Here is a 26,657-nt window from a genome sequence, read left to right as displayed (position 1 = left end):
CCCTTAGTTTAAGGCAGTAGAACAATCCAAAATGAATCAAAACAGTTTTAAATGCAAACGTAGTTGAATTTCAGTTAACATAGATATGACATTTTTAATCGCTGTATTAATAGAGATGAAAAATTTTTACCATTTGACAGCCCTGGTCACAATGTTTTTCTATTAAGATGGTATTCTTGTGTTTCTTTTCATAATAAGGTTCAGAGAAGGAAAAATTTAGATAATCTAAGAAGGAGAAAAGATTTTGTAAAATCACCTCTGTATCCCATTGCATCACGTTGCATTGTACCCTTTTGTATCATATAATTTCAGCCCATATCATATCACATCACATCATACCCTATTGTATCAAACCCTATTGTATCATATACTTTCATATCGTATCGTACCCTATTGTAAAATATCCTTCTCAAACCCTATCATTGTAGATCCTATACAACCTTATTGCTTTATTTCTTATCGTACCCTTTTGTGTCGTGCCATACTCTGTCATGTTGTATTGTACCCTGTAGTATCGTACTGTGCCCTATAGTGTTGTATTCTACCTGATGATATCGTATCATACCCTATCGTGTTGCATCATACCATAATGTTTCGTATCGCACCCTGTTGTGTCGTACCATACCCTATCCTGTTGTATCCTACTCTATTGTGTTGTATTTCACCCTATCATATCATGGTGTACCCTATCATATTGTATCGTACCCTTGTCATCGCTTCATACCCTATGGTATCGTACCCTGTTTTATCGTATCATACTCTATATTATAGCATCTTATCGTACCATATGTATTGTATTGTTATGTTTTGTACCCTGTCATTTATTTTTACCATACTGTATCATTATTGCCATACACTATTGTATCATACCCTACCATGTTTGACTGCATTATACCCTATCGTATCATATCATACCCTATCATATCGTATTGTTCTCTATCATATTGTGTCCTATGGTACCATGTGATATCGTTCATGATGGCATGGAGGTCTTCATATGGAATTTTATTGTACCCCATTGTATTACATCGTACCCTATCATATCATATCCGATAGTATCGTATTGTACCCCTATATTATCGTGTCATATATTACCCTCCATATTGTAATGTTCCCTATAATATTGTATCCTGTTGTACCATATCACATGGTATCGAATCGCATCGTATTCTATCTATACTCTTTAGATGAAGACAACATAACAGAAAAAAGGAAAAAAAAATTTTAGGAGGACTAGAGTGTGCATGCCTAGAAAGAATGCTTTTGAACAGAGTACTGTGTCTTGCAGTCTTATTCTGTTGCATTGTTTCATGTCGTATCATTGCGCGTCATGTTGTTTCGTATCATACCAGATTAGTTCAAATCTTATCAAAGCACCTAAGACGAAAGGTGCTAGAAGACTGGAACATTTTAGACAAAGGTATAAAAATATTTAAAGGTGGAAAGAGAGTTTGCATGTCAAGAACTAAGTATAAATGTTTAATGAAGGTGAGGTTTTGCAGATCTTGCCGCCTAGATCCCTTTGATGTGCGGCGATGATCTACTGCAGGGATCCAAGGCTGGCGGCTGATTGAGAGCTCTCAGAGTTGGACTGAAGACAGGGGCACATCAGCAGGATTGGACTCGCTTATCAGAGGAGGTAGATTGAAATGAGAAGAAGAGACGGATTGACAAAGTGGGGTCTGGCTGACGTTCCACTAATTCTCCCAGCAGCGTGGAAACTTGTGCAGCAAACATAAGAGGAGCCTGCACCTGCATTGCAAAAACAGAAATGAGTGCAAACTTGGTGCAGCCATTTTTGCAGATAAATATGTAAAAATATGCAATGCAAGCTCTCTGCTATCTTACAGTATTTAATTAAAGCTGTCTTAGAGGAGCTTTGGGATCACAGCCTCATTGACTTTAGCCTCTGCTAAATAAAAATGGGAGACATTTTATCTTCTTCCTCTCTCTTGACTTTGCCTTTGAAAACATACATAATAGATTAAAATCACAGGACAGGCTTGTTATTCTTTAAAAACAGCTGTTTGATAAGTGAGAGGTCACGGGTTTGATTCCTACAATCAACTAAAAGACACCCAGTGCACCTATTAGGACTTGTTCTGGATTAGAGCGTCATTTCATGTTTAAAGATAGGCATGTTTCAGGCTTAATGCTGCTGTCTGGGCTTTGTTGTAAAGGCTGAAAAATCTCATGCGAAGAGATGCTGACAGGCAGCTGTTAAACCCCAATCTAAACACCGCCCACAGCCAAATACTACTGGGTGTAATAGAGCAGCGTGTATGTGTGTGTGTGACCTTCTCTGGTGTCTCGCCTACACCTCCTGCATCTGTTCACTGAGCTGTGACAAGTCGGGCCCACCAGGGAAACTCTCACTGTGTGCATGTGCTGCGTTCAGCAGCGGCATTATTTCTACAGGTCAGGAACGTGTCCCCGCTGTTATCTCTTCTTTCTCCCAACTTTTTTTGTGTTTTTTTTTTCCTCCTCATCTCCCCCTTCACTCTCTCTCTCTCTCAGCTGGATTTGAACTTCACCCAAGGCGTCTCTTGGTGACAGATTGACTGATGTTCAGGTCTTTGTCGGATCCGCCTAAACAAGCAGGAGCGGCTCGTGCAGGCTGGGAACCTGTCAGTGTTGCAGCTTTTCAGATGTTGTTTAATCATCCTCCGCACACGCTCGCCCTCACAGTTCACATACAGTGCACACACTGAGCAATTGGACCGCATAATACCGAACGCCATATGGGTAATCGAGCCAAATGCATGGTTACCCAAGCAGCTCATGCAAAGATTGCAACATTTTTATTGCGTGTATTTATGCATAATAGAAAATCAAACCGAAAATTGGGGATGAAAGGCAATGCAGCACCTGTTAAAATATGTTTATTATGATTCAGAGTCAATTTCACACACTTAACCCTTGTGTTGTCTTAGTATTCTGCATACACTTCTTGTCCAAAGGATCAAGAATAAAATCTACCCTGTTGCATAAAGAAATCACCTGTCATTCACAAATTTAGCATATATCTGGATTTTCCCTTTTCACAGTGCAGATGACTATTTTTAATGACTGGAAACCAACCCTTTTTTATTTATGACCTCCCAGACATTATTTTAGTTTGCATGTAATGCTTTAAAAAGTTGCAGAAAACGCAGAAATTAGCACCCAGTACATTTCATCAAAGGCAATTTTTTTAGCGAACATAGTGATATTATGAGTCTGTCCGTTAATTGTCTTCTCACATTTTTTAACCATTAATCCCTCCCACAATGTGCATAAATGACAGTAATGTTAAATAAAAATTAAATAGGATTATTGATGTGAAACAGAATGGTAGGAATGATATTAAAACTGAGGAGGGTCATTATGGACCTGAAGACAGTACAATGGTTAAATATCCTACTCTTGCTTTTGTAATTGTTTGGCCAGCAATGTTTTGTGCCAGTTTACCCAAATAAAACTGTAAAGAATCACATATGAATTGTGTTACAAATCATGGAGGGATACACTGGGGATGGGTATTTCTTACAGCTAACAATACGATATGTATTAAAATACATAACGGACATGTCCTAGACAGATTTCAGTAGAGCAGCTCTTCTTTCTGTGTTTCCATCAATTACTTAGACTGTGGTGCTCTGCCATAGGCAAGGGGAGAATCATCACAGTGTCCCACTGTTTTTTGGCTAATTTCAACCACAGACAAGAAGCTGATGTGGATAGCCAGCTTGAGGGTGTGCCCACTATGCAGGAAAAACTTGTCAGATCACTCGCTGTCTGTCATTGTTTTTCCATATTTCAGCTTTGAGTCTTACTACAGCATGCACTTCAGACTTGTCTGTTTCCACATTTGATAAACACTCAATGGCCACTTTATTAGGTACACCTTGCTAGCTGGGTTGGGCATCCCCACAAAGGGATGGGCATGGTCAGCAACAATACTCAGGTAGGAAGTGGCATTGAAACAGTGTTCACTTGGTCCTAGAGGGGCCCAAAGTGTGCCAAGAAAATATCCCCATTCCTTTAAACCACCACCAGCCTGACCTGTTGATACAAGGCAGGATGGATCCATGTTTTCATGTAGTTTATGCCAGATTCTGACCCTACCATCTGAATGTTGCAACTAAAATTGAGACTCATTAGACTCGTCAATGTTTCTCCAGTCTTCTATTGTCTGATTTTGGTGAGTCTGTTTTAATTGTAGCTTCAGTTTCCTTTGGTCGTCTTCTGTTGTCGCCCATCTGCTTCAAGATTCAACGTGTTGTGCGTTCAGAGAAGATATTCTGCAAATCTTGGTTGTACTGAGTGGTTATTTGAGTTACTCTTGCCTTTCCATCATCTCAAACCAGTCTACCCACTCTCCTCTGACATCTGATATTAGCAAGGCATTTTCGTCCCCATGAATGCGTGTGAAAATCCCAGTAGATCAGCAGTTTCTGAAATACTCAGATAAACCTTTCTTGCACCAACAACCATGCCATGTCCAAAGTCACTTAAATCCCTTTTCTTCCCCATTTTGATGCTCAGTTTGAACTTCACCAGTCATCTTGACCCTGTCTATATGCTCAAATGCACTGAGCTGCTGCCATGTGATTGGCTAATTAGCTATTTGTGTTAAGAAGCAATTGAACAGGTGTACCTAATAAAATGGCCGGTGAGTGTACATCAGCAACTGATATCAGTGTTTGCAACATTTTTTGCCAATGAACCAATGAGACTTCACAAGACCACCATCAATGTTCCACCAGTGCTTTGGTGCATTATTAGTTTGCAGGGTACTTGACTTTTGGCATCCTCGCTTTTATTAAAATAATCTGCCAACAAGGCTCCAATTTCATCTTCCTACTTCACTCATGAGAGGCAAACAAAGGCTATGCTGTAAAAGGATATCAAGTCTATTGTCTGCAATGTTTTCTGGGTACTTAAATTGATATCAGCACCAACGCCCAATACTGATATCTGTATCAATGCATAAATCATTGGCTCTTACTTGGTTTTCCTCTTGAAGCTAGCCATTGTGCTTCCCCATTGACGCTATTGATGCCTTTGAATCCCTTTCGGCAGCATTTTCATTGACTCTTGTGACTTTTCGGTACTTCAATGTTTAAATCCACACCAGTAAACTCAATACTGAATGTCTTTTTATCCATTTCAATCCAATTACAGTCATTTATTACCGCTAGCTTGAATGCTAACGGTCACATTGTTCACCCTTTGTGAGGGTCTGTCAGCCAATGGCAGGCTGTTCCATAATAACGTCATGATGCCTGAATGGAGCATAATAGAGAGATAGATAGAGCCTGTGATGCAGCCCCCTGTCTTACTGTTATTTTAATATTTAGGAGTAAAAATCAATAATCAGCAGAAGAACGACTTTAGGGTCATAGAGATGCTGAACATTATGATGTTCTGAGTCAAATATAGGTCTAAAATAAATCGCTGGTCTGCACAGCCAGTCCAGAAAGTTCACACTGGTATCGGATCAGTACTCGGTATCAGCCGATGCCCAACACCTTGGTATCAGAATGGTATCGGGAGGAAAAATGGTATTGGAACGTCTCTAGCAGATACTGGATGAGGTTTTGACTCTTCAAAGCTTTAGAGCAGTGGCTCTCAACTGGTGAGGTCACGGGACCCACCATCAACTCCTCAAGGAGAAATGCGACCCAAATTAAGGAGATATTTTTGGTCAGTGAGATGTATTTAATAAAAAAATAATAGAGCTTGGGCATAAGACAGTACAAAAGATGTAACTAAACAATTAAGCAGGAAAAAACAGGCATGTTTAAAGAAATTCATAGACAGTTGGGTGCAATTTTTTCCCAGAGACACATGCATGACCAACAGAAAAGTGCTTCACAACCCACTTTTGGGTCCTGACCCACCAGTTGAGAACCACTGCTTTAGAGCTCTGAATACTTCAACAAATGCAGTTCACAACTTACAAAGCAAAAGTAAAGGATTAATTACTTCTCCTCTCCATCTTTATATTATAGCAGCGTAGCTGCTCTCATAAGTGTGTGCAGCAGCCGTGGAATAGTAATATACAATGCAATGTATAATAAAAAGCTGCCTGAAGAGAAATGCATCCATTTGAAATGCAGAGTGTAAAGTGTGAATTAGCGATAATATTCCACTGCCTGTGTACACATTCAAACTCACAATACTTGCATCTGTATCAGGTACATTATTAGTTCTTTTTAGTGTTATTTTTCCCCATTTGGTTACATGTAATGTGCAATAAGCATAGAGCAACACATTAGATTTAGCCTCAGAGACGTGTTTTCATTACGTGCTGTTCGTTTGAAATGTAAGGGCATGCGTAACTTCAGGAATGTAGTAATGAAACATCATCAGGGTTTAAACCCTTATGTGAAATTAAATCTTTACAGTAGGAGGCAATTAATGCTATCAAACAGGTTTAATGAGCTAGATCTGTTCACTAGAGTGACGAAATCATTGCTTTATAGGGAAATCTGGCGTTAGTACTGCAGCTGTGTTACATAATTGATTCAAATAGCAGCTAAAACAGAATGTAAAACACACAATCAGCGTTTGATCATTCAATCTAAATGATTACATCCTTTATAAATCCAACAGTCGGCTCAGTTGTGCGTGTTACCGCTTTTAACACACGTACAGCATACAAACAGTGTGTACACCAGGGACAATGAAGCTGGCTGTTATCACGTCATTGTGGCTCAAGATTATGGCTACGTGATAAGCCTGTAATTACTTCTCTGACACTGATGCATGACACGCTCCTCCATGTGTGTATGCAGGGAGCGTGTGTGTGAAAGGGGAGCGTAGTATAGTGTGTCTAGCAGGCTGCAGAAGGTGCCATAAACCACAGGACAGGGAGCGCCATCTGTCTCACTCACTCACATACACATGCATGACTCTAGCATGTACAGGCAGGAGGAGACATTAATCATCTGGGTTTGGTGGAGCTCCCGGGAGCAGCTTACGACCCGCTGATAGAAAACCTTAGAAGCACCTACACCTTCGGTTGCGAGAGCGTTCAACAGGGTGTTCAATCAGCTATTTCACAACGATCTTACAATCATCACAGAACGGTGAGATGAGGTTTGTTTTTTTATAGCAGCACACTCCTCCACCAGCGCTTATTTGCAGTCCGTCAGCTGTCCTGTGGGCTGTTTGCTCATCACACAATGTTCTCGACAAATGTTGGCAAAGCAGGACAAACATCTGCAGAGATCTGATCTGATGTCTTATGCATTATGATTTCAACACTGTGGAAGCACATGCCTGGAAGAGAGGCCAGGAGAGACAGTTGTAGCCTTGAGCATATTTCAAAATAAAAGACTCAGACTAAACTGACCTGAGTCTGACTTTCATAGTGCTCACTGGTAGAGTATGCGCACTTCACCCCCTGACGTTTGAGTGTTGTTACAGTCTGTCATCCCAAAAACTTACGATGCCTAGCTGTATTATTCCCCTCTTGGATGTTTTACCTTTTTATTGACTATATAAATTAATCATGGTCAATATAATTTGGCTTTTTTGACACTCTTTACTGTCAAGTGAAAACAGAATTCTACAAAGTAATGTCAGTTAAACAAAAGTATGTAATGTAAAATAAGTGATTGCATAAATGTTACCCCATAAGACCAGCCACAAATTCTCTATTGGATTGTGGTCTGGGCTTTGACTCGACCACTCCGCACACCTTGTTGTCTTTAAACCATTTCTGTGTATCTTTCTCTGTATCCTTCAGGTCGTTGTTTTGCTGGAAAATATATCTTCTCCTAAGCCATAGTTCTCTTGCAGACTGAATATGTTATCCTCCAGGATTTTCCTTTATTTTGCTGCATTAATTTTACCCTCTACCTTCATGAGCCTTCCAGGGTCGGCTGCTGAGAAGCACCCCCACAGCATAATGCTGCCACCACTGTGCTTCACAGTGGAGATGGTGTGTTTGTGGTGATGTGCGGTGTTTGGTGTCCTCCAAACATAGTGTCTTGTTTGTTTGACCAAAAATCATCCTTTTGGTCTCATCAGATCAGAGAACATAGACGATGGAGTCTCCCAAATACCTTTCGGTGAACTCTAATCCAGATTTAATTTGAGTGTTCCTCAACAGTGGCTTTCTCTTTTCCATTCTCCCATAAAACTTTCACTGCAGAAGAACTTGGCCAACAGTTGTTTTATGCAGAGCCTACTCCTTCCAGTTTTTTGATGATAGATTTAACTGAACTATGGGGGATGTTATGATTATTCATTAGTTTGCAATGTGCCAGCTATTGCTGAATTGCTGTATCATGATGGTATTGTTACACTGGCCTTTTACTGTCTATCTTATGGCTTCATATGCAATAGTACGGTATCATTAGTTGGTTGTCCTACTAAAGTTATCACAGTAGAGCTGAAAAGAGAGATTATCAGAATGATGATCCATGTATTGTGTTGTATAAGCAAGAGCAATAAGTCGAGATGTTTTTAAACCATTTTTTCCTCCATGACACTGATTCTGATACCAAGGTGTTGGGTATCAGCTGACACCGATGCTGATCTGATACCAGTGTGAACTTTCTGGACTGACTGTGCAGACTAGCAAATTATTTTAGACCTATATTTGACTCTGAACATGGATCAACATGTTGTTTTTCCACTGATTATTGACTTTTACTGCTAAATGTTAAAATAAGAATAATACATGTTACATACATGATAATACATCATGACGTGATAATGGAATGGCCTGCCATCGGCTGACAGTCCCTCACAAAGGGTAAACAGTATGGCGGTTAGCATTCAAGCTAGCGGTAATAAATGATTGTCATTGGATTAAAAGACAAAGACATATCAGATGGATGTGTTTCACACATCCATCTGGAAAACCACTCATAGACAGTGTTTGAGAAAGGGCAGAGCCTTTGAAAAAAATCTCAGAGTGCGATTGGATGAATGTTCTGTCTGTCACATCTTTACAGGCCAGTCAGAGCAAAAAACACGTGACAAGGTGCGCCGCTACCGACGAGTAAACTCCATAGAGAGCTGCATAACGCGAACCATGGCGACTGTAGACATGTCAGTACATGACTTTTGTCATTTTTTGGGAAGAAAACAACTCGCTGCTGTTCTTTGTTCTTCTTTTAACGAAGAAATGTCGTCAATTTCAAGCCATAATACAACCAGAATACATATATATGACATTTTAAAGCAGCAGGAGACGAGTTAGCCTGCTGAAGTGCAGGAATGTATCAGTTATAAAAACTTTATTAAGACAGCAATAATGACTATTACAAGCATAATGGTGAAATCATTGAAATGTAATAAATAGAAAGTATGGAGAGTTTTGTTGCTTTTTTAAGTTGCCAGTCTAAAAGGAAATTAGAACTCATTTTGAACCGACTCTGGCTCTTGAATGCCACCACACCATCTGTGTCAGTGGCTGAGTCTCAGTGAGTTTCAGCGTGCATGACCTGTTTTTGTCGGCTGTGGCAGAAACGTGACAGCCGGGCCAAACCATCCTGAGTCATGAGCCGACCCCCTGCTGAGCTTCGCTAGGACAAACATTTACTATCAGATCGCGACTAAATCAGAACCAGAGCCTATTTCTTCCCTCTCAGCGTCGGTTCTTCGACTACTTTTCTTCTCCTTTTGAGTGCAGGCGAGAGGTGGGAGGGTGGGAGGTCAGCGGGTGCATTAGGAGGAGAAAGGAGGAGGAGGTGTGTGTGATGTATTTGTAAAAAAAGGGGGTCAGCCAGAGTTCCCTCTTGTCAGTGAAGTGTGTGAGGGATCAGTGGCAGTATTTGTACTCTCCAAGCTCTGCAGGCTGCAGAAAAAAGAAGTTTAAGTTCAGCTTGGATTTCAAGTCAAAGCTGTAAAAGATTAGAGGGTGGAGAAAGAAAAAAAGGCTAGTTTTGTCAGAGGAAAAATGGGTTAAATGGAGGAGAAAAATGGGTGGAGATTCAGCTTGCATGACTACATCCTTTATATTAAAAAGCCAAAATTAAAGACATTATGATTGATGTCTATGGCTCCAAAATTCAGCGTGCTCTAGCCCCCATAACACCCTAATATCCCAGCGTGGGACTCCATTAGCTGCTGGATAATAGATGGCATGTGTGGAGCAAATATTGTTTGGAACAACAGCTCCAGCACGCAGTATTAATGTCAGAAAGAAAAGGCTGTTACATTAGGCTCTGAAATTGTTGCTGGAATCAATAAACACACAAACACTCACTCTCAGGGCTGCAGCAAAAGCCTAAGTGCTGAGATAATAACCATCTGATTGGGTTAACAGAAGCAGCTCTGTTTAGGCCTCCTCGCCATTATATCATGTTGTCAGTCTCCTCTTTCACCTCCAGGTTATTGAACCGTCTTTATTAGTGAAAATCTACTCACACGAGGAAGAAAGGCTGAACCAAACATGTTGATGTTTGAGCTCTGGTTGCTCTCACTGCAGTCTGTGGTTTAGTTTTAATGGGAAAGATCACATTCAGCCTGAGGTGACGGCGTTTCTTCATCACACATCAAGCCAAACAGACTAATGAGACAGGAGTCTTTTTCATTATAAATCACAGAGGAAGCACATGACAACCCTCACACTAATCTAATCTAATCTAATCCAATACAAGGCTATCTATAACCCTATATCCAAAAAAGTTGGGACACTATGTAACATGTAAATAAAAATAGAATGCAGTGATTTTCATATCTCATAAATCCAGTTTATTTACAATAGATCATAGAAAATATATCTGAAACTGAGACACTTAACCATTTCATGAAAAAATATTAGCTCATTTTGAATTTGATGGCAGCAACACATCTCAAAAAAGTCAGGACAGCATCCCCTCTTCTTTCAACAGCAGTCTGTAAACATCTGAGAAGTGAGGAAACCAGATACTGGAGTTTTGGAAGAGGAATGTTGTCCCATTCTTGCTTCATGTAGGATTCTAGCTGCTTGACAGAAACAGAAAGCTCCAGCAACACTTGTAGTTTAAAGCAGTGTTTCTCAACTGGTGGGTCAGGACCCAAAACTGGGTTGCAAAGCTGTTTCCAGTGGGTTGCGAAGGTGTGCCTGGTAAAAAAAAAAAAAAAGGGATAAAATTCAGTAATGTATGGAGACCCTTAGTACATACAGTGCGTAGCAAGTTTATTAGACCACCCTAACCCTAACCAAACTAAGGTTTATGCCACAGCTGCCCTAAATTAACAGCATTGGTAATTACCAAAATCATCTTTAATGTTTCTGCAATGGTTAATACACCAATATGTAGAAGCTCTTTAACTGAAATGATGTTTTTAATGCTAAAATATAATTATTATTGTTATCCATTAATTTTCCAAATTTACTCATTTAAAAAAACTGAAAAAATAGTAAAGCACATTAATATTTCTTGATTAATACGTCAAATTATAGTTATTTACTTGCAATCCTGAACAGAAAAAATAGTTTTAGTGGTTGAATGTTATGCTTGATTCATTTCTGTGAGCCGGCTCAAATTTGGGTATAAAAAGGTGAATTCAGTTTGAAATTCCTCATTCCTATTCAAAATGGTAAAACATGGAGAGCTCACTGAAAATGAAAGAGTCCGCATTAAAGCACTTCATGATGCTGGATGGTCTCTGAGACAAATATGACAGGTGGTCTAATAAATTTGTTAAGCACTGTTTATATTTTTTTAAACATGATTAGAAACATAATGTATAAGGGCCAAACTAAAAGATGAAAAACATCAAGAGAATCTGTTGATTTTCGTGCAGGAACATTAACCTTAAAAAAAAAAAAACTACATTTTAGAGATTTTAAAGTCATATATTTACAGGAAATAAAACTCAGAATTTCAGGGTTCAAAGTCAGACATTTCCAAGAAAAAATTGAAATTTCCAAGTTTAAAAAAGGCTTGAATTTGACCCTAAAACTAAAAAATGTCAAGTTTTAAAACCTAAAATTTAAATAAGTAAAACAAAATACAACAAACTGAAAACAATGGTTCGATTTTTGACTTTATTGTCTCAAAGATTGTACATTTTGTTTCAAGTAGATTTACAACATTTAAAGTAAAATAATTATGTTTTTTCTTGTAATTAACAACGTCAAGATTTAAGTATTTTGAGTTTTTTTTTTTTTAAAAATGAACAGATCCTCTTTGTTATTCACCATCATAATAGTGGATAGTTTATACATAGATATTTTGAAGCCAACAAATATATGTAGACCTATTATGTTGGGATTTTTTCAATGAAAATGTGTGTGTATGTGTGTGGGGTAGATGTATTATTTTTTTCTCTTTTTTAGATTTTTCTATGACTTTGAGCAAAGTTTGGTCTTTTTTCAGATTGCAATTAGTTTATCTAATTTTCCCTGGATATAAAGCTGCTTTTCACAAAGATAATTGGGAAATTCCTCATAAAAATTACCAATTTTCCATGCTATCTTGGAGTAAGCTAAAATAAATGCATGCATATCCTTCTGTAATGATGTGCTGTGGAAACATGTTTGATTTATCCTGTCTTTATTATTTAAATTATGTTTTGTCCATTTGGGGTCCGAAGTACAAGGTTTTTCATCAAATAAACTTTACTTTATTGAAACTTGATTTTTCACAAGTAGGCGTTGGTGGGTCCTGATGCCCAACCAGTTGAGAACCACTGGTTTAGAGAACAAGTTTATTCGACCAACAAGGGTAGTTGGTGAGGTTGTGCCAGAATGACCTACTTTGGATTCTAGCTGCTCAACAGTTCTGGGTCATCTTTGCTGGATTTTCACTTTATGATGCAGCAAATATTTCTATTGTAAGGTCTGGACTGCAGGCAGACCAGTTCAGCACTCTACTGTGAAGCCATGCAGCCTTAAACCTCTATCTCCTATTCAGCACTGATTGCTCCTGTCCAGATGTGTAAGCTACCCACGCCATAGGCACTAATGCAACCCCATACCATCAGAGGTGCAGGCTTTAGAACTGTGCTCTGATAACAAGCATGATGGTCCCTCTCCTCTTTGGTCTACAGGACATAGCATCCAAAGTTTCCCAAAAGAATTTCAAACTTGGATTCTAATGACCACAGAACAGTTCTACATTTATCCTCAGTCCATTTTAAATGAGCTTTGGCCCAGGCGGTAGCACTGTAAGTACTTTTTGCCAGTGGCGCCTACATCAGCCTTGAGAGTTAATAAAAGAACATTAAAATCTAGTACTGTCAAGATTAGTTGTATTAATTAGAAATGCACAATATTGGATTTTTGTGGATATTCCGCTATGTGGATATTTACAGATTCATTTAAGCCAATATCAATACAGAAATACGGATATTTAAATACGTTTTACATAACTAAAAATTCAGTCCTTTTAACCCAATTTAAGGTTTGGGGAGGAAAAAAAATTTTTTTTGTTAAAACACACTTTAAGGTTTAAAGAAGAGGAATGGATAAAGGAAAAGATCTCAACTTACACAGGTCTGTTAGTCCAGCCTAAAACTCCACTAATCAAATAGTATATATGGCCAAATTTGACAGTCGATATATGCTGATATTCACAGGCAAAACATCAGATGGAAATATCGGAAAAAAATGTTGATATCTGCTGATACATATATTTGCCTTTTTTTAGCTAATATCCACCGATACCGATATCTGATAATATCAAGCATCCCTAGCAGTAATCGCTATTATTTAAAGTTCACAATGAGTGCACTAATTTTCTAAAAAATTGCATTAGTTGCATGATTTATATTCAGTTTCAGCACACTTTGGTTACGCCTCTGTAGCATCTCCCTGCAGCCACAGTGATGTAAATTGAGTCCACTATTACTCTTTAATGTCTCCTTTCACTTTAAAAACTCAGACAGCCTAGTCAGAAGTCATCTGCACCTTGTTTTATCAAATATTGACCTTTCTACTGATCCCCTTTTTCCTTTTCAATCCATAACAAGTTGCTTTTTCCACATCTAGGGTCATGATAAAATGTTCAGTCTGCATTTAGACAGGAAGTTTGTTGCCCTTAAGTTGCAAAAGGACTCAAAAAGAGTTTGGAAGGCAAAATAGTGGAATTTTAGAGTGCAATAAAAATGATTCTGCAATTCTGAGTTAAATCACTTATCACATCATTTGACTGCCATATTAAAAACCTTTAAAAGTCAGTTACCGTGCTGTGGAGTGCCAGATCTGAACACTTCACTGATGCCATATGTGTCTAGAAATGCATATAATTAACTTAAAACAGCTTTCTCCAAGATTTTAGAAAGGGAGGGAAGGAACTACACCAGGGGCGAGCCATCAAGTAAAGAGGATCTAAAAGACGCTTATGAATGAAGCGGCTGATTTTTATTTTTGGAAGCTGCAACATTTGGCCTTGAGTCAGGATTCGGGTGACAGTGCTGTTTTTGTTTGCAAGAAATGCCAAAAATCCACAAAAAAGGAACGTTTCTGCACGGCATCAGAGTGAAGCATGTCAAAGAGCGAAGCAAATGACTCAAAACTGTGAGCAGAAAGGCCACCGCTTTTATTTTCAAAAGGTGTCAGCAGTTCTGCAGTGTCGCTCTGACAAGACAGACATATTAGAGAATCTCTACATCTCCTCCTATCAGACAGCTATGTAGGCCAAGAGACCCATTTGCATTTCACTCTAGCCCTTTTCTTAACATGTTCTGTGAAGGCAGTGATAACTGAAGAAAAAAAAAATACGGACTCTTTGAAGCCAGGCCCCAATTTAGGTCATCACCAGAATTGTTAAACAACAGCTATGCCCTTCGAACAAGACGGCAGACCGGCATATTTCCTCTTCGAAAACGAGAGGAGAGGAGCCTCCAAATTGGGCTAAATAGGCCACCGAGGCTCTTTTTGGCATAAAGTAGCACACACCAGGTGCAGGGACTAATTTTGTGGATGGATTTTTATCAAGTTGAGCACATTTGTACACTCAGTACTTTGTTACACCCTTAGAATTACATTAGGCAAGTGCAGAAGGACATTTATCATGCAGCACCTGGAGGCCAATGTTTTGTAATTGCAACACTTTTCAAAGGGTTCACGCACAGGTTAGGGCACTTTAAAGAAGCTGTTGTGGAGTTACAGCACCAGAGCTTCATTTTAAGGCCCTTTTTCTTTGTTATAAGCTGGATTTAAAAGCTCGCATTTGAATCCTAGGCGATGTTTTTGATGTTAAAAGTCATTAAAAGCAGGTCAGACAGCAAAATGGGCCAATGAATTATGAAATGTGTTTGTCCGTGTGCATTTTTAGCTCCAATTACAAAGTGTGAGCGCTCAACAGGGCTCCGAAAACACACTGTGTTTTTCTGCTCCTCTCAACATGCCCCCCTGCTTCATCTGCTCACTACTGTGTGTGCAGCCGTGTGACTGAATCTGCTCCTCATGTTGTCCGTTCAATTTGTTAATAAAGCACGCCTGCATTATCACATGCACCCACTTTTTGATCCGTAACAGCACTCCGGCTGTTGCTGCAGCATCTGCATGCAGCGCTGTGCATCGGTGCATTCATACATAATGTAAGTGTGTCTATGTGCGAGTGTATTTGTGTGCAGAATCAGGCTGTAGATGTGTAGGCTCCCTCAACAGATGGCCTTTTCAACACACTTGCCTCTCGGCTGGGGCTCTTGCCAGCCCCCAAAACACATGCAGGCGCACAAACGCACTCACAAACTCCAGAACAGAAATAAGATTGCAGCCTTCTTGCATGCAAACTGTTGCCAGATCAATTGCATAATGTATCATTTTTGGGACATCAGAAACTTGTGGAGGAAGGAAATATGGCTGCGAGGAGGAACATTTCACGTGAAAATGGTGCACTTATCCATGTTTGATACTGTCTTTTACCACTACTTTTGGTGTTGTGTACAGTTTGTGTGTATAGAAGTGCATCATCCATAAGACTTTTGATGCTTTGCACTTTGTTTGCCATCACACTATACCAGGGGGGTCCAAACTTTATCCACTGAGGGCCACATACATGAATATATCAGCATGGTGGGGCCAGTTGCATATTCCTCACCTTGGGGATATTTAAGTAAGACAGACAAATCCAATCTAAGTTAGCTTAGCGATTGAATACACCTAAATGGCTTGTTAATGGCTAACAAGGCAATAGAAGGTCATTTTCAGGATTTGGGGGAGCCAATCAGATTTCGGGGGGCCCTGTTTGGCCCTGACTACCACTGGTTCCGCCCTTGAAATGCTGTCAGTGGTGCTATTTGCTGCAGTAATCCATCAGGACGTTATTAATCATGATATCTTCTTGTCAAAATGTTTGTCTACAGAATCAACACGGCAGCACTGCCTAGTGCTGAAACTAAAAAGTACAATGCAGTTGAGCAGAAGCTTCATCATCCTGTGTGGGCCAAACTTCATTTTTTTCTAGAATTTGCTGCCGATAAAAAATGGACTGTAGGCTGCATTTGGCCCCCAGACCCTAGTTTGGACACCTGTGAACTATACAGTGTTTCTCACTTCCCTGCAGGAGGGAGGAATGGCCACTCCACCCTACCTCATTCTGTACTTTCGATAATTTTCATCAGCAGTATCTTATATAAAGACACTAAAACAACATTACTCACCTTTAGTAAACAAGTGTGAATTAATCTCTTGCCAACATAAAATTGACTGGACCCAACCTGTTTACACTGGTAACTGATAGACAGTTGAAACCAGAAGTTTACACTCTATATAAAGACACACACAACCTTTTTTTTTCTTCACTGTCTGGTATTAAATCAGACTAAACTTTTCCAGTTTTAGGTCAGTTAGATTCCCCAAATTATTTCTATTTGCTGAATGCCAGAATAATCAGAGAGAAAAACTTATAGAGATTTCTTTTTTTTTTTTTTTACTTTCTTCAAATTCAGAGGTTTGCAAATATTAACATTACTCTACCTTTAATCAATTTGAGAAAGCCCAAATGATGATGTCATGACTTTGGATGCTTCTGATAGGTTAATTGACAACATTTGAGTTAATTGGAAGCACACCTCAAACACGCTGCTTCCTGGTGTGACATCATGGGAAAATCCAAAGAAATCAAGATGACAGGAAGAGAACTATGAAACCTCCTAAGTGGAGGTTGGAGGGTGGAGGCCATTTTTTACACTAGTAATTAACCGGTTCACAGCCTGGTTCAAAAAACGAAACGGGTCTCATTAGCTAATGTCTTCATGAGCACTCACTGTACGGGGGGTGAGTTTTTTTTGTACCACAATTTTTTTGATTATATTTAGGAAAACCTCACTGTGTACCGATTGGTGCGTCACAATTGATTGACAGTTAGCTTGACAGGCAGATGCTACCACCTTAGCCTAGCTTTAGTGATAGCTGACAGGAAGTCGAGCTCAGTGGGCGGGCTTTTGTCCACTGAGTTGGGTTGATCCAAAGTTCGGTTGAGAGAGCAATTTCAATATGGAGGCTGCCACGGATTGGCTTTAAAAGCTGTTGGAGTCCACCTATTTTAATCAAATGGCTGATGCCACACAGGCCTTGTCCAATACTTTTTACAGTTGATGGGACCTCCACAAGTCTGGTACAATTTCTAGATGCCTGAAGGTGCCACATTCATCCGTCCAAACAAGTATATGCAACTATAAACACCATGGGAATGTCCAGTCATCAGAAGGCTCAAGATGAACATGCTTTGTGTGAAATGTGTGAATCAACCTTAAAAAAACAGCTAAAGACTGTGTGAAGATGCTAGCTGAAGCTGGTAAGACAGGGTCATTATCCACAGTGGAATGAGTCCTGTACCCACATGAGCTGAAAGACCATTCCTCGGCAAGGAAGAAGCCATTACTCCAAAAGCAACATAGAAAAGCCAGACTACAGTTTGCAAATGCATGCAGGGACAAAGACCTTGGTTTTAAGTGACTTCTCCTGTGATCTGATGACATTAAAATTGAACTGTTTCGCCATAATGACCATCGTTATATCTGGAGGGAAAAGGGGGAAGCTTGCAAGCCTGAGGACACCATCCCAACTGTGAAGTACGGGGGTGGCAGCATCATGTTGTGGGGGTGTTTTGCTGCAGGAGGGACTGGTGCACTTCACAAAATAGATGGCATCATGAAGGAAGAAGATTATGTAGAAATATTTAAGCGACATCTCAATACATCAGCCTTGAAGTTAAACGCTTGGGTGCAAATGGGTCGTCCACATGGACAATGACCCTAAGCATTCCACCGAATAAGTTACAGAGGGGCTTAAGGATGGTGGCCATCACAAAGCCCTGATTTCAATCCTAGAGAAAATTTGTGGGCAGAGCTGAAGGGGCGTGTGTGAGCAAGGTGGCCTATATTCCTCACTCAGACGCACAAGTTCTGTCAGGAGGAGTGGGCCAAAAATCCAGCAAACTCTTATGAGAAGCTTGTGGAATGATACCTAAATAGTTTGACCCAAGTCAGACCGTTTAAAGGCAATGCTATTGAATACTAAGGAAAGGTATGCAACGAAAGAAAAAAAAGAAATCTCCAAAAAATTATCTGTCATTATTCTGGCTTTTAGCAAAAAGGAATAATTGTGGTAATTCTAACTGACCTAAAACTGGAGAAGTTTTGTCAGATTTTCCAGATACTTTATATCGGTATTAAATCAAATGAATTTGAAAATGTCTATATTTTGGATATCAGCAAAATCCAGTAATTGTCTCAAGAAACGGCCACAATTATGGAAGACAGGCGATCTGAATGGTCTAAAATTGTCAGTTTATGTATCGACTTTGGAAAAGTGGAAAATGAGTTTGTCTGTAGTTAAAATGCCTAAAGACAGCTGTACATAAATGCATACCTCTTATGGAGTGCAAATTTGTCTCGCACACTTCCAATTCACGTCTTTGTTTTCCCACACAGATCCCATCATGTCAATGTTTATCCCTCCGAGCACTCAAACAGGGCTGTGCAGCTACACTCCACCTCTCAGTGAAACCTGGGTTTTATTCTGAAAGCCCTCTCTGCCAGCGTTAAGAACACTTCAGCCGCACCACTCTAACCAGCTCTGGCAGTTATATTGGCCCTTGATTACAGCAGTACGCTAGCATGAAGTCATGCGTTCATTGTGATTTTCCCTCTCATTAATCTGCCACCTTCTTGTCTCTCCCTTTTTACCCCTCTTCTCCCTCTTTCTTCGTCCCCCCTCATCAGGAAGCCTCGTCCCGTCTCCCAGCTCGTTTCGCAGCAGCAGGTAACACAGCAGTTTGTGTTGCCCTCGCAGCCCAAGAAGGAAAAGAAGGAGCGGGTAGAGAGGGAGAAAAGCGACAAAGAGCCGGTGCCGAAGAAGAACAGTCACAAGAAGATGAGGTATACAAGCTGACATGAGGTGGAGGGGTGGAACAGGGATGTATGAATAAACAGAGGGAAGTAGAGATGGTGTTTATGTCGCCATCTACTGCTAGCTTCATGTGTAGCCATGTTTCTAAAGGACTTCAGGAGGCAAAATAAAGAGGGTGGGAATCACTGGAAGCAGATAGAAATAGCAGATTCTTGGAGATGCACGTATTGGGGTTAAGTTCCATTGTAGCACCAAGTTTAAGTTTTTTTTAGGTCTTTGATTCAACAGAGTCATGAGAGAGCATTAAGTTCTCCTTGATGGGAATGTGTTTCATGGACATGGAAAAAAACATGGACATGGTTCTCGGTAAACAAACGTGGACAGTATTTACCATGATAATATAGCATAGATATCACCGGTTGTTTAATGATAATTAAAATTTGACTAGAATGATAACCATGGTTTAATTATCACAGTTTTATTTGTTGTATCCATGTAGCCGAATCCGTTATAACAAGTATGCTTATGGAGCTGATAACAAAGGAAAATAGATATGTTAGATTGCACAGTAAATAATCTTTAGTACTAAGAAAAAGACACAAAAAATGCAATAATTTTCTAAAACTCACATTTTCAAACCCTTTTCACTTTCTCCACAGGCCGAGGTTAAAAAACATCGACCGCAGCAGCGCCCAGCACCTGGAGGTGACAGTCGGGGACCTGACAGTCATCATTACAGACTTTAAGGAGAAGGCCAAGCCCTCGTCCACCTCAACCACGACGTCGTCGTCGTCATCCAGCGCCACGTCGACCGCGGCCGACCACCACAGCCAGAACGGCTCCAGCTCAGAAACAACAGAGCGGGGGCTCTCTCGCTCCTCTTCGCCCAGAGGAGAGGGCAGCTCGGTTAACGGCGAGTCCCACTGAGTCCCCTCCTCTTTGACCCACCTCCTCTTCCCCACTACCACAACTCATCTGCAAGGTTACAGGTGGAGCGTCTTTCCTCTAATTTAGAGCTGTAAAAGACTTTTTTTTCCTCTTTTTTTCTGATTTTTTTTTTTTTATTAGAATTTGACAATACAGAAGATTCAGCAGTTTAAGATTTTTCACAGCAGTGGAAGTCTGCATTTAGAAAGCAATATGACACACCTTCTCTCCATCTTTTGAGTTTTCAGCAATCTACATTATTGTTTGGTGTAATCGAAAGGACCCTACACTATCCGAGGCTTGTTACTAGAAAATTTACCAAGACAATTTTGTTTTAAAGAAACTTTCAGACAAGCTTCATAATCCCTTCAGATGCACCAACCTTTTTTTATATTTTCCAACTAACTGTGCAGCCCCACTCTTTACTTCATCAGCGACTGACAGGACGACTCTTATGTCAACCCATGTGGAATTTTACGCCACTGTCTGGAATCTTTACCTTCATGTTATAAACCTGAACCATCTTTTTTTCAACCTTCAACCTCACAGCGACCCATTGCTCCTGATCTGACACTCCAAACTGTTATTCTTAACTTCCTCTGCTGAAAGACTGACTATTTGATGGCAGGATTTAGTACTTCTATGTAATTTTTGGTGCAGGTTGTTCACTCCACTTAAAGTTGATACAGGCCAGACCTCTGCTGGATAGTACAGGAAGCTATGGCGTAGGGTTTTCAAGATAAAATAAGTGTCTTCTGGATTTGATTATATGCTGATATTTCATGCTAGCCCTAGTTTGGAAACACATTTTCAACCAGGTTGAAGCCAGAAAGAAGGTTTCCTTCTCTTCTTTTTGCAGCCTTTTGTTCAAATGTAAAAGTGCATCAGTCAAAAAAAAAAAGATTTAATTTGGAATCAAATTTACTGTAATAATGTGATAATTGAGCATATAAAAAAGTAGTATCACTTCTGCTAATGTGCAGATTTTAGTTCAGTGTTTGCCAACAAATTACCTCCTTGACAGATTTTTGATAGTCCTATTTGCTTTGAAAAGTTTCTAAGCCTGGCCACACACTACATAATTTCAAGCCAGACTCTAGGTCGGATTTGCCCTCTTATGACTTAGTCAAAATTAGTTGCAAATGATATTTCATCTAAATAATCCTCAAGTGTATGGTGTCTACACTGCTTCCTACTGTGTCAGTGCCTTCCTTGCCTCAAATCAACCAACTTTAGTTTGGGGTTGGACTGCCTCCAGTGAAAGACCCACAACAACCAAGGAGAGCAAGCAGACAGGGCACTGCACCAAAATTTAGCAAAATACTTGTTACATTGCTCGCGGCTAGCATGAAATGGCAGAAATTGTTAGCCTGAAAGAGCTAGCTCACTAGCTTCTACCTAACTTGCTTCCTTCTGCACTTGAACCCAAACAGAACTTAAATTTAAGTAAATATTGATGATTACTTGGTCACATATTAGCCACAACAGCTAGCATGTATCTACCAGGCTTCTATTTCCTTCTTTTTCAAGTTTTTCAATTTTGCTCTTACAACTGCATGAAACCATATTTCTGTTTTAATTTTGCTTGCTTTCAGTTTCTCAGAACAATTTTGACTGGTATATGTAGAAGGTAGTCAACCAGTGTATCTGTAGCCCACCCATTCTCTCCTTTAAAAGCTGCACAAACAGGGCTGCATCTGCTTCTGCACCAACAATGGACCGTGTTTGGACCCAGCGCGGAGCAACAGAATAAAGCCCCCTGACCTCTGGACATGCATATTTATCAGCTGGATGGGTGACGGCCTGCAGTGTGACAGACTTCAAAAACTGTTTCAGTTCCTCCATTTTGATGTAGCAAAGTGGGGGGAGCTTTAGGACACACTAATCTCCCAGCAGAACATCTTATAGATCAACCTAACTACACAATAACTTATAAAACCTGTAGAAAACTACACAGATAAAAATGGATATTTCTTAAAAAAAATAATATTGTACTACAATGTTTTGATGTGGTTGTATTATCCATCATACCAGTGTTATCGTCAAGATTTTTACTTTAACATTTTAGCACAGATCCTGAGAAATGTCATGGCATGATGATATTATGGTCTAGGTATATTGCGGGACACACTGTCTCCAAGTTTGTTAGCATTGTTTAATGTCTCACAGGTTCACCTCACTAGCTGGGACTAGGCGAGTGAACCGGTGAGAAATGTTCAAAGATGTTTGTCATTGAGTTGTGGCAAAAATGGACTTTTAAAATTTGTTGGTGTCACTTGTTGATATTTTTTCTTTGCTTTGCCATGCGACATTGTTTAAAAATGTGTGAACTTGTTTATTACATGTCTGAATAAGAAAATTACAAAATTTGAACCAAAAATGTCTTTCATTGCACAAAGAATTTTACTTTTTTAATCGTGGTGGATCCACAATATTATCAGCGTGATATTGGTATCAGAATGGTGATATTTACAGTTGAAAATCTGCCTTAATCAGCCGTAAATATTGACTGCACAAACAAATAAGTTAGTGGAGTTTTCGACTGGACCACCAGACCTACTTCAGCTGAAGTCTTTCTCTTCCTAAAACTTTATTGTGTGTTTTAAGGACCTACGTTTTAGGTCTGAACTATGCTTAAATGCTGATATCTGTGTCAGCTAAAATTGATTTGTTAATATTGGCTAAAATCCAATACTGTACATACCTGGTCACTTTCTCTTTTGCTGGCTTTCATATTGGATTTTTCTGCTTAATTTTACTTTCCCTTACATGTATCCTTTTTCCACCGAACCAGGTCCACTGCTGGTTCAGGGCCTGACCTAGCACCAGTCCTTGGGTTTTCCATAGCCAAAGCACTGACTCCAGGCCAGATAATCTGGTTCTAGCATGACACCAACTTCAAGCTGTACCAGAGGAAAGCACCAGTTTACGTGCAAGATATGCACTGCTTTTGAACAGTTGAGATTTTGTCCATTTTCACTCAGAAGGAGACCAGGATAATTGTTGACAAAAGTTGTTAATTGGCATATTTACCTCTCTGCTTGACCGTGATCGGTGTCCAATAAGAGCATCACAGATGCGTCCGACCACTGTATTTTGGGCTCAAAGGAAAGTCCTGAAAGCCAACCACAACAGTTGAAGCACGACTAGATCCGCCATCTCTACCCCATCATGACAAAGTGAAAGCATACTTTTTTTATGAAAAATTAAAAACTGAAATATTACATTGACAAAAGCATTCAGACCCTTTGCAACAACACTTGAAATTTAGCTCAGGTTCCTCCCATTTCTCATGATCGTTGCTGAGATGTTTCTACTCCTTGATTGGAGTCCACCTGTGGTAAATCAAGTTAATTGGACATGATTTGGAAAGGCGCACACCTCTCTATAGAAGGCAAAAGCCAAGCCATGAGATCAAAGGAGCTTCCTGCAGAGACAGGATGGTTGCAAGGCACTGATCTGGGAAAGGCTACAAAAAACTTACTGCACTGAAGATTCCCAGGAGCACAGTGGCCTCCATAATTCTCAAATGGAAGACGTTTGGCGCAACCAGGACTCTTCCAAGAGGTGGTTGCTCGCCAATCTAAGCAATCAACGGTAGAAGGGCCTAAATAAGAGAGGGGACCAAGACCCTGATGGTCATTCTGAGCTCCAGAGATCCTGTGTGGAGATGGGGCAAAGTTACAGAAGGACAACCATCACTGCATCCTCAAATGATCTGGAGCAAAGGACAGGTTTTTTCCTCACTGAAAATCTCTTCCACAGCGCTCAGGACCTCAGACTGGGCCAAAGGTTCACCTCCCAACATTGCCACAACAACACGGGAGTGGTTTAGGGACTCTGTTAATGTCCTAGAGTGGCCCAGTCAAAGCCCTGACTTGAACCCTATCAAACATCTCCTAAAGCCAGATTTACACTCTTGCATTGAAGTTACATTGTAGTGGTCTACGCTGTCATGACTACATATGTTGGTGTGTCTATGTAGCTCTGCAATACTCCGTCCTAAAGCTAGTTGGCAGTGCAGTTTGATGCTAGTTCTATCACTAGTTTCTAACTTATACTGCAACTATTGCAAAGCAGGAAAAGAGTGGAAGGTAGGGTTGTTTAGTCAGTTGGCACAGAGATGCTGGAAATGTGAGCAGGAAATAAGATGCTACCTCATGGATTAATCACAGGACTTGCAGTATGACTTATTTGTGCATTGTAAGCTTTACCTCCCATTGCCACATACTCTTCCTGTGCCGGGATCTGCTCAAGAAGTGCACTGTGGAGTAAATCACTTCCTTTATAGCTAGTCATTGTAGCTCCACTGCACATATACTTGTCCATCTCTGGCGTGTACCAAAGTGCCACTCCCCTCTGCTCTGCCGAAGATGCACGCAAGGTTTGTTTTCAGCAACTGCCACTGCCAAGCTGTGTCAATTCACAAACTGCAGATTGATCCAAACAGCAGGAAAAATGTGCAAAACATCCGGTCACCTTAAATACAATGTAATGCATGGACTTCCCATTGTAAATCAGCACAATATCAGCATCTCGTGGCATCCAGTGGCATAAGCTACAGGTCACCAGGAGGTCAGTGGGTCACAAAGATACTACAGCAATTTTTCAGGTGTAAAACCACCAAATTTCATATGAAACCATAACCTTGCAAAGCAGGTGGATTTGCTCGTTTCTGTGTTTCTCACTGGCGAATCCATCTTGCAAAGCTCCTATTCGAACAGTTTGGGCCCAGTTAGAAAGTGACAGGACCAATCAGCGTCAAGGGGCAGTACTTTCGGGCGCGGTGGAGTCGTGACGTAAGCGAGCAGCGACGAGGCCGATGCAATTATAACGGAAGATATTAGCGTGGATGCTGCTAAAACGCCTGTTTTATCAGGAATTGACGACGTTTCTCTGTTAAAAGAAGAACAAGGAACAACAGTGAGTTGTTTTCTTTTCAAAAATGACCAAAGTCATGTACTGACATGTCTACAGTCGCCATTATGCAGTTCTCAATGGACTTCACTCCTCTGTAGCGGCACACCTCGGCAGGGGCTACGACATCACAGGTTTTGTTGCTCTGATTGGCCTGTAAAGATGTGACACAGAACATTCATGTAATCACCCTCTGAGTTTTTCTCTCATAGGCTCTGCCCTTTCCCAGACACTGTCTATGGGAGGTTTTCCAGATGGATGTGTGAAACACATCCATCCATCTGGCTTGTCAGGTGAATGAAACCACACGTCATCATGCGGAAAGGAATGAAAAATAAAGCCCAGAAAGGCAAAATAATTTACTGTTTGCATGCTATTCCCACTAGAATTTGTGGTTCTCCAATGATCTTGAGTTTCAGGGATGCGCAGTGCTAGACACGCTTCCGGTTTGTGAGGTTGCTCGCCTTTGGTTGGAGCATAGCGCTGCACACTTGGATTGCAGCGCTGGTGGAGTATGAGGAATTCAGGGTGCATGTCAGACTACATATGTAGGCTTTTGTGAAGTAACAGGACCATGCCAATCTACAGTGTAGCTAGTGTAACTATTGACATAGATGTATACATCAGGCGTTTTTTTGTTTTGTTTGTTTTTTGTTTTTTAGTTTGCTGGCCCCTGTTAACAGTTCTTATCCCTTCTTGAATTTTGGCCTGCATAAAAAGAATATCCAGCTTTCTTTTAACACTCATCAAAGGTCTTGAAGTGAGAATTTCACAGATAAAAGGCTTGCATCTGCCTGCCTGCAGTAGTTCAAACCATTGAAATAATGAAATAGATATTATCAGTTTTCAAGCTGATTGTCTTGTTCACTTTCATTGTTCATTAAGAATCATCAGTATTGATCCCAGTAGGTTTAAAAACCAGCTAAAAACTCCCCCCAGGAGCTTTAGATCATCTAAAACTCCTTAAGACAAATTAGTTCAGGATTTAGTGGATGTAAGGAGAGTATTCTCCTTAAAGTATTTTAGCATTGTAATTATTCAACCACTACATCTGTCAAGTTGCTAGTTTTCCCACACTTCATGAACATGTAGTTGGCCTTCAGGCCTGTTGTTTCTGGAGCCACCTCAATAGAGAGGACTAGTCACTTAAAGCCCTGAATGGCTCTTTTCAGAGGTGAAAGCAATAGAAAGTTGCTGCAGAGGAAGCCTGAAGGGGGGGAGGGAGAGGGGAGGAATCAACTTTGCTTATCGCTCCCACCCTTCCCCCATTTGGGGTCCCGACCCCCGGCTTCCCATGCATCATGTGCATCAAACGAAACGAGTTGAAAAGAGACAGGAGCCGGAAGTTTCCTGTCGCATTCAAAATAAAAGCATACTGAATACACGTCTACTTATAATGGTGACAAATGGCAGCGGATTGGCGCAGAGACTCCACAACTAATTCAGATGTATAATTAAAGCATTACAGAATACGATTTATAAGGAAAATATTATTATACACAATTGTCATTAGAAATCTTTTAAGATTAATAATTTTTTTACATTGCTGGAATTTTTGGATATAGACAAAAGCCTTTAT

The 26,657-nt window shown here is 40.2% G+C and overlaps 1 protein-coding gene across 1 annotated transcript in view; it reads left to right on the top strand.

Moving 5' to 3' along the window:
• The window catches only part of yaf2 (YY1 associated factor 2), a 30,739-nt gene extending 8,214 nt beyond the window's left edge, over window positions 1-22,525 (top strand). Inside the window, exons 3-4 of the mRNA XM_041780252.1 lie at window positions 19,108-19,263; window positions 19,894-22,525. Of these exons, the coding sequence (XP_041636186.1) occupies window positions 19,108-19,263; window positions 19,894-20,161 (424 nt within the window). The 3' untranslated portion in view covers window positions 20,162-22,525. The remainder of the gene's footprint in view (window positions 1-19,107; window positions 19,264-19,893) is intronic.
• Window positions 22,526-26,657: the final 4,132 nt, after the last annotated feature.

Source organism: Cheilinus undulatus, linkage group 23 (assembly GCF_018320785.1).
Source record: "Cheilinus undulatus linkage group 23, ASM1832078v1, whole genome shotgun sequence".
Lineage (NCBI taxonomy): Eukaryota > Metazoa > Chordata > Actinopteri > Labriformes > Labridae > Cheilinus > Cheilinus undulatus.
The sequence above is the reverse complement of the archived record's forward strand: the minus strand, read 5'-3'. Positions and strand labels throughout refer to the sequence as shown.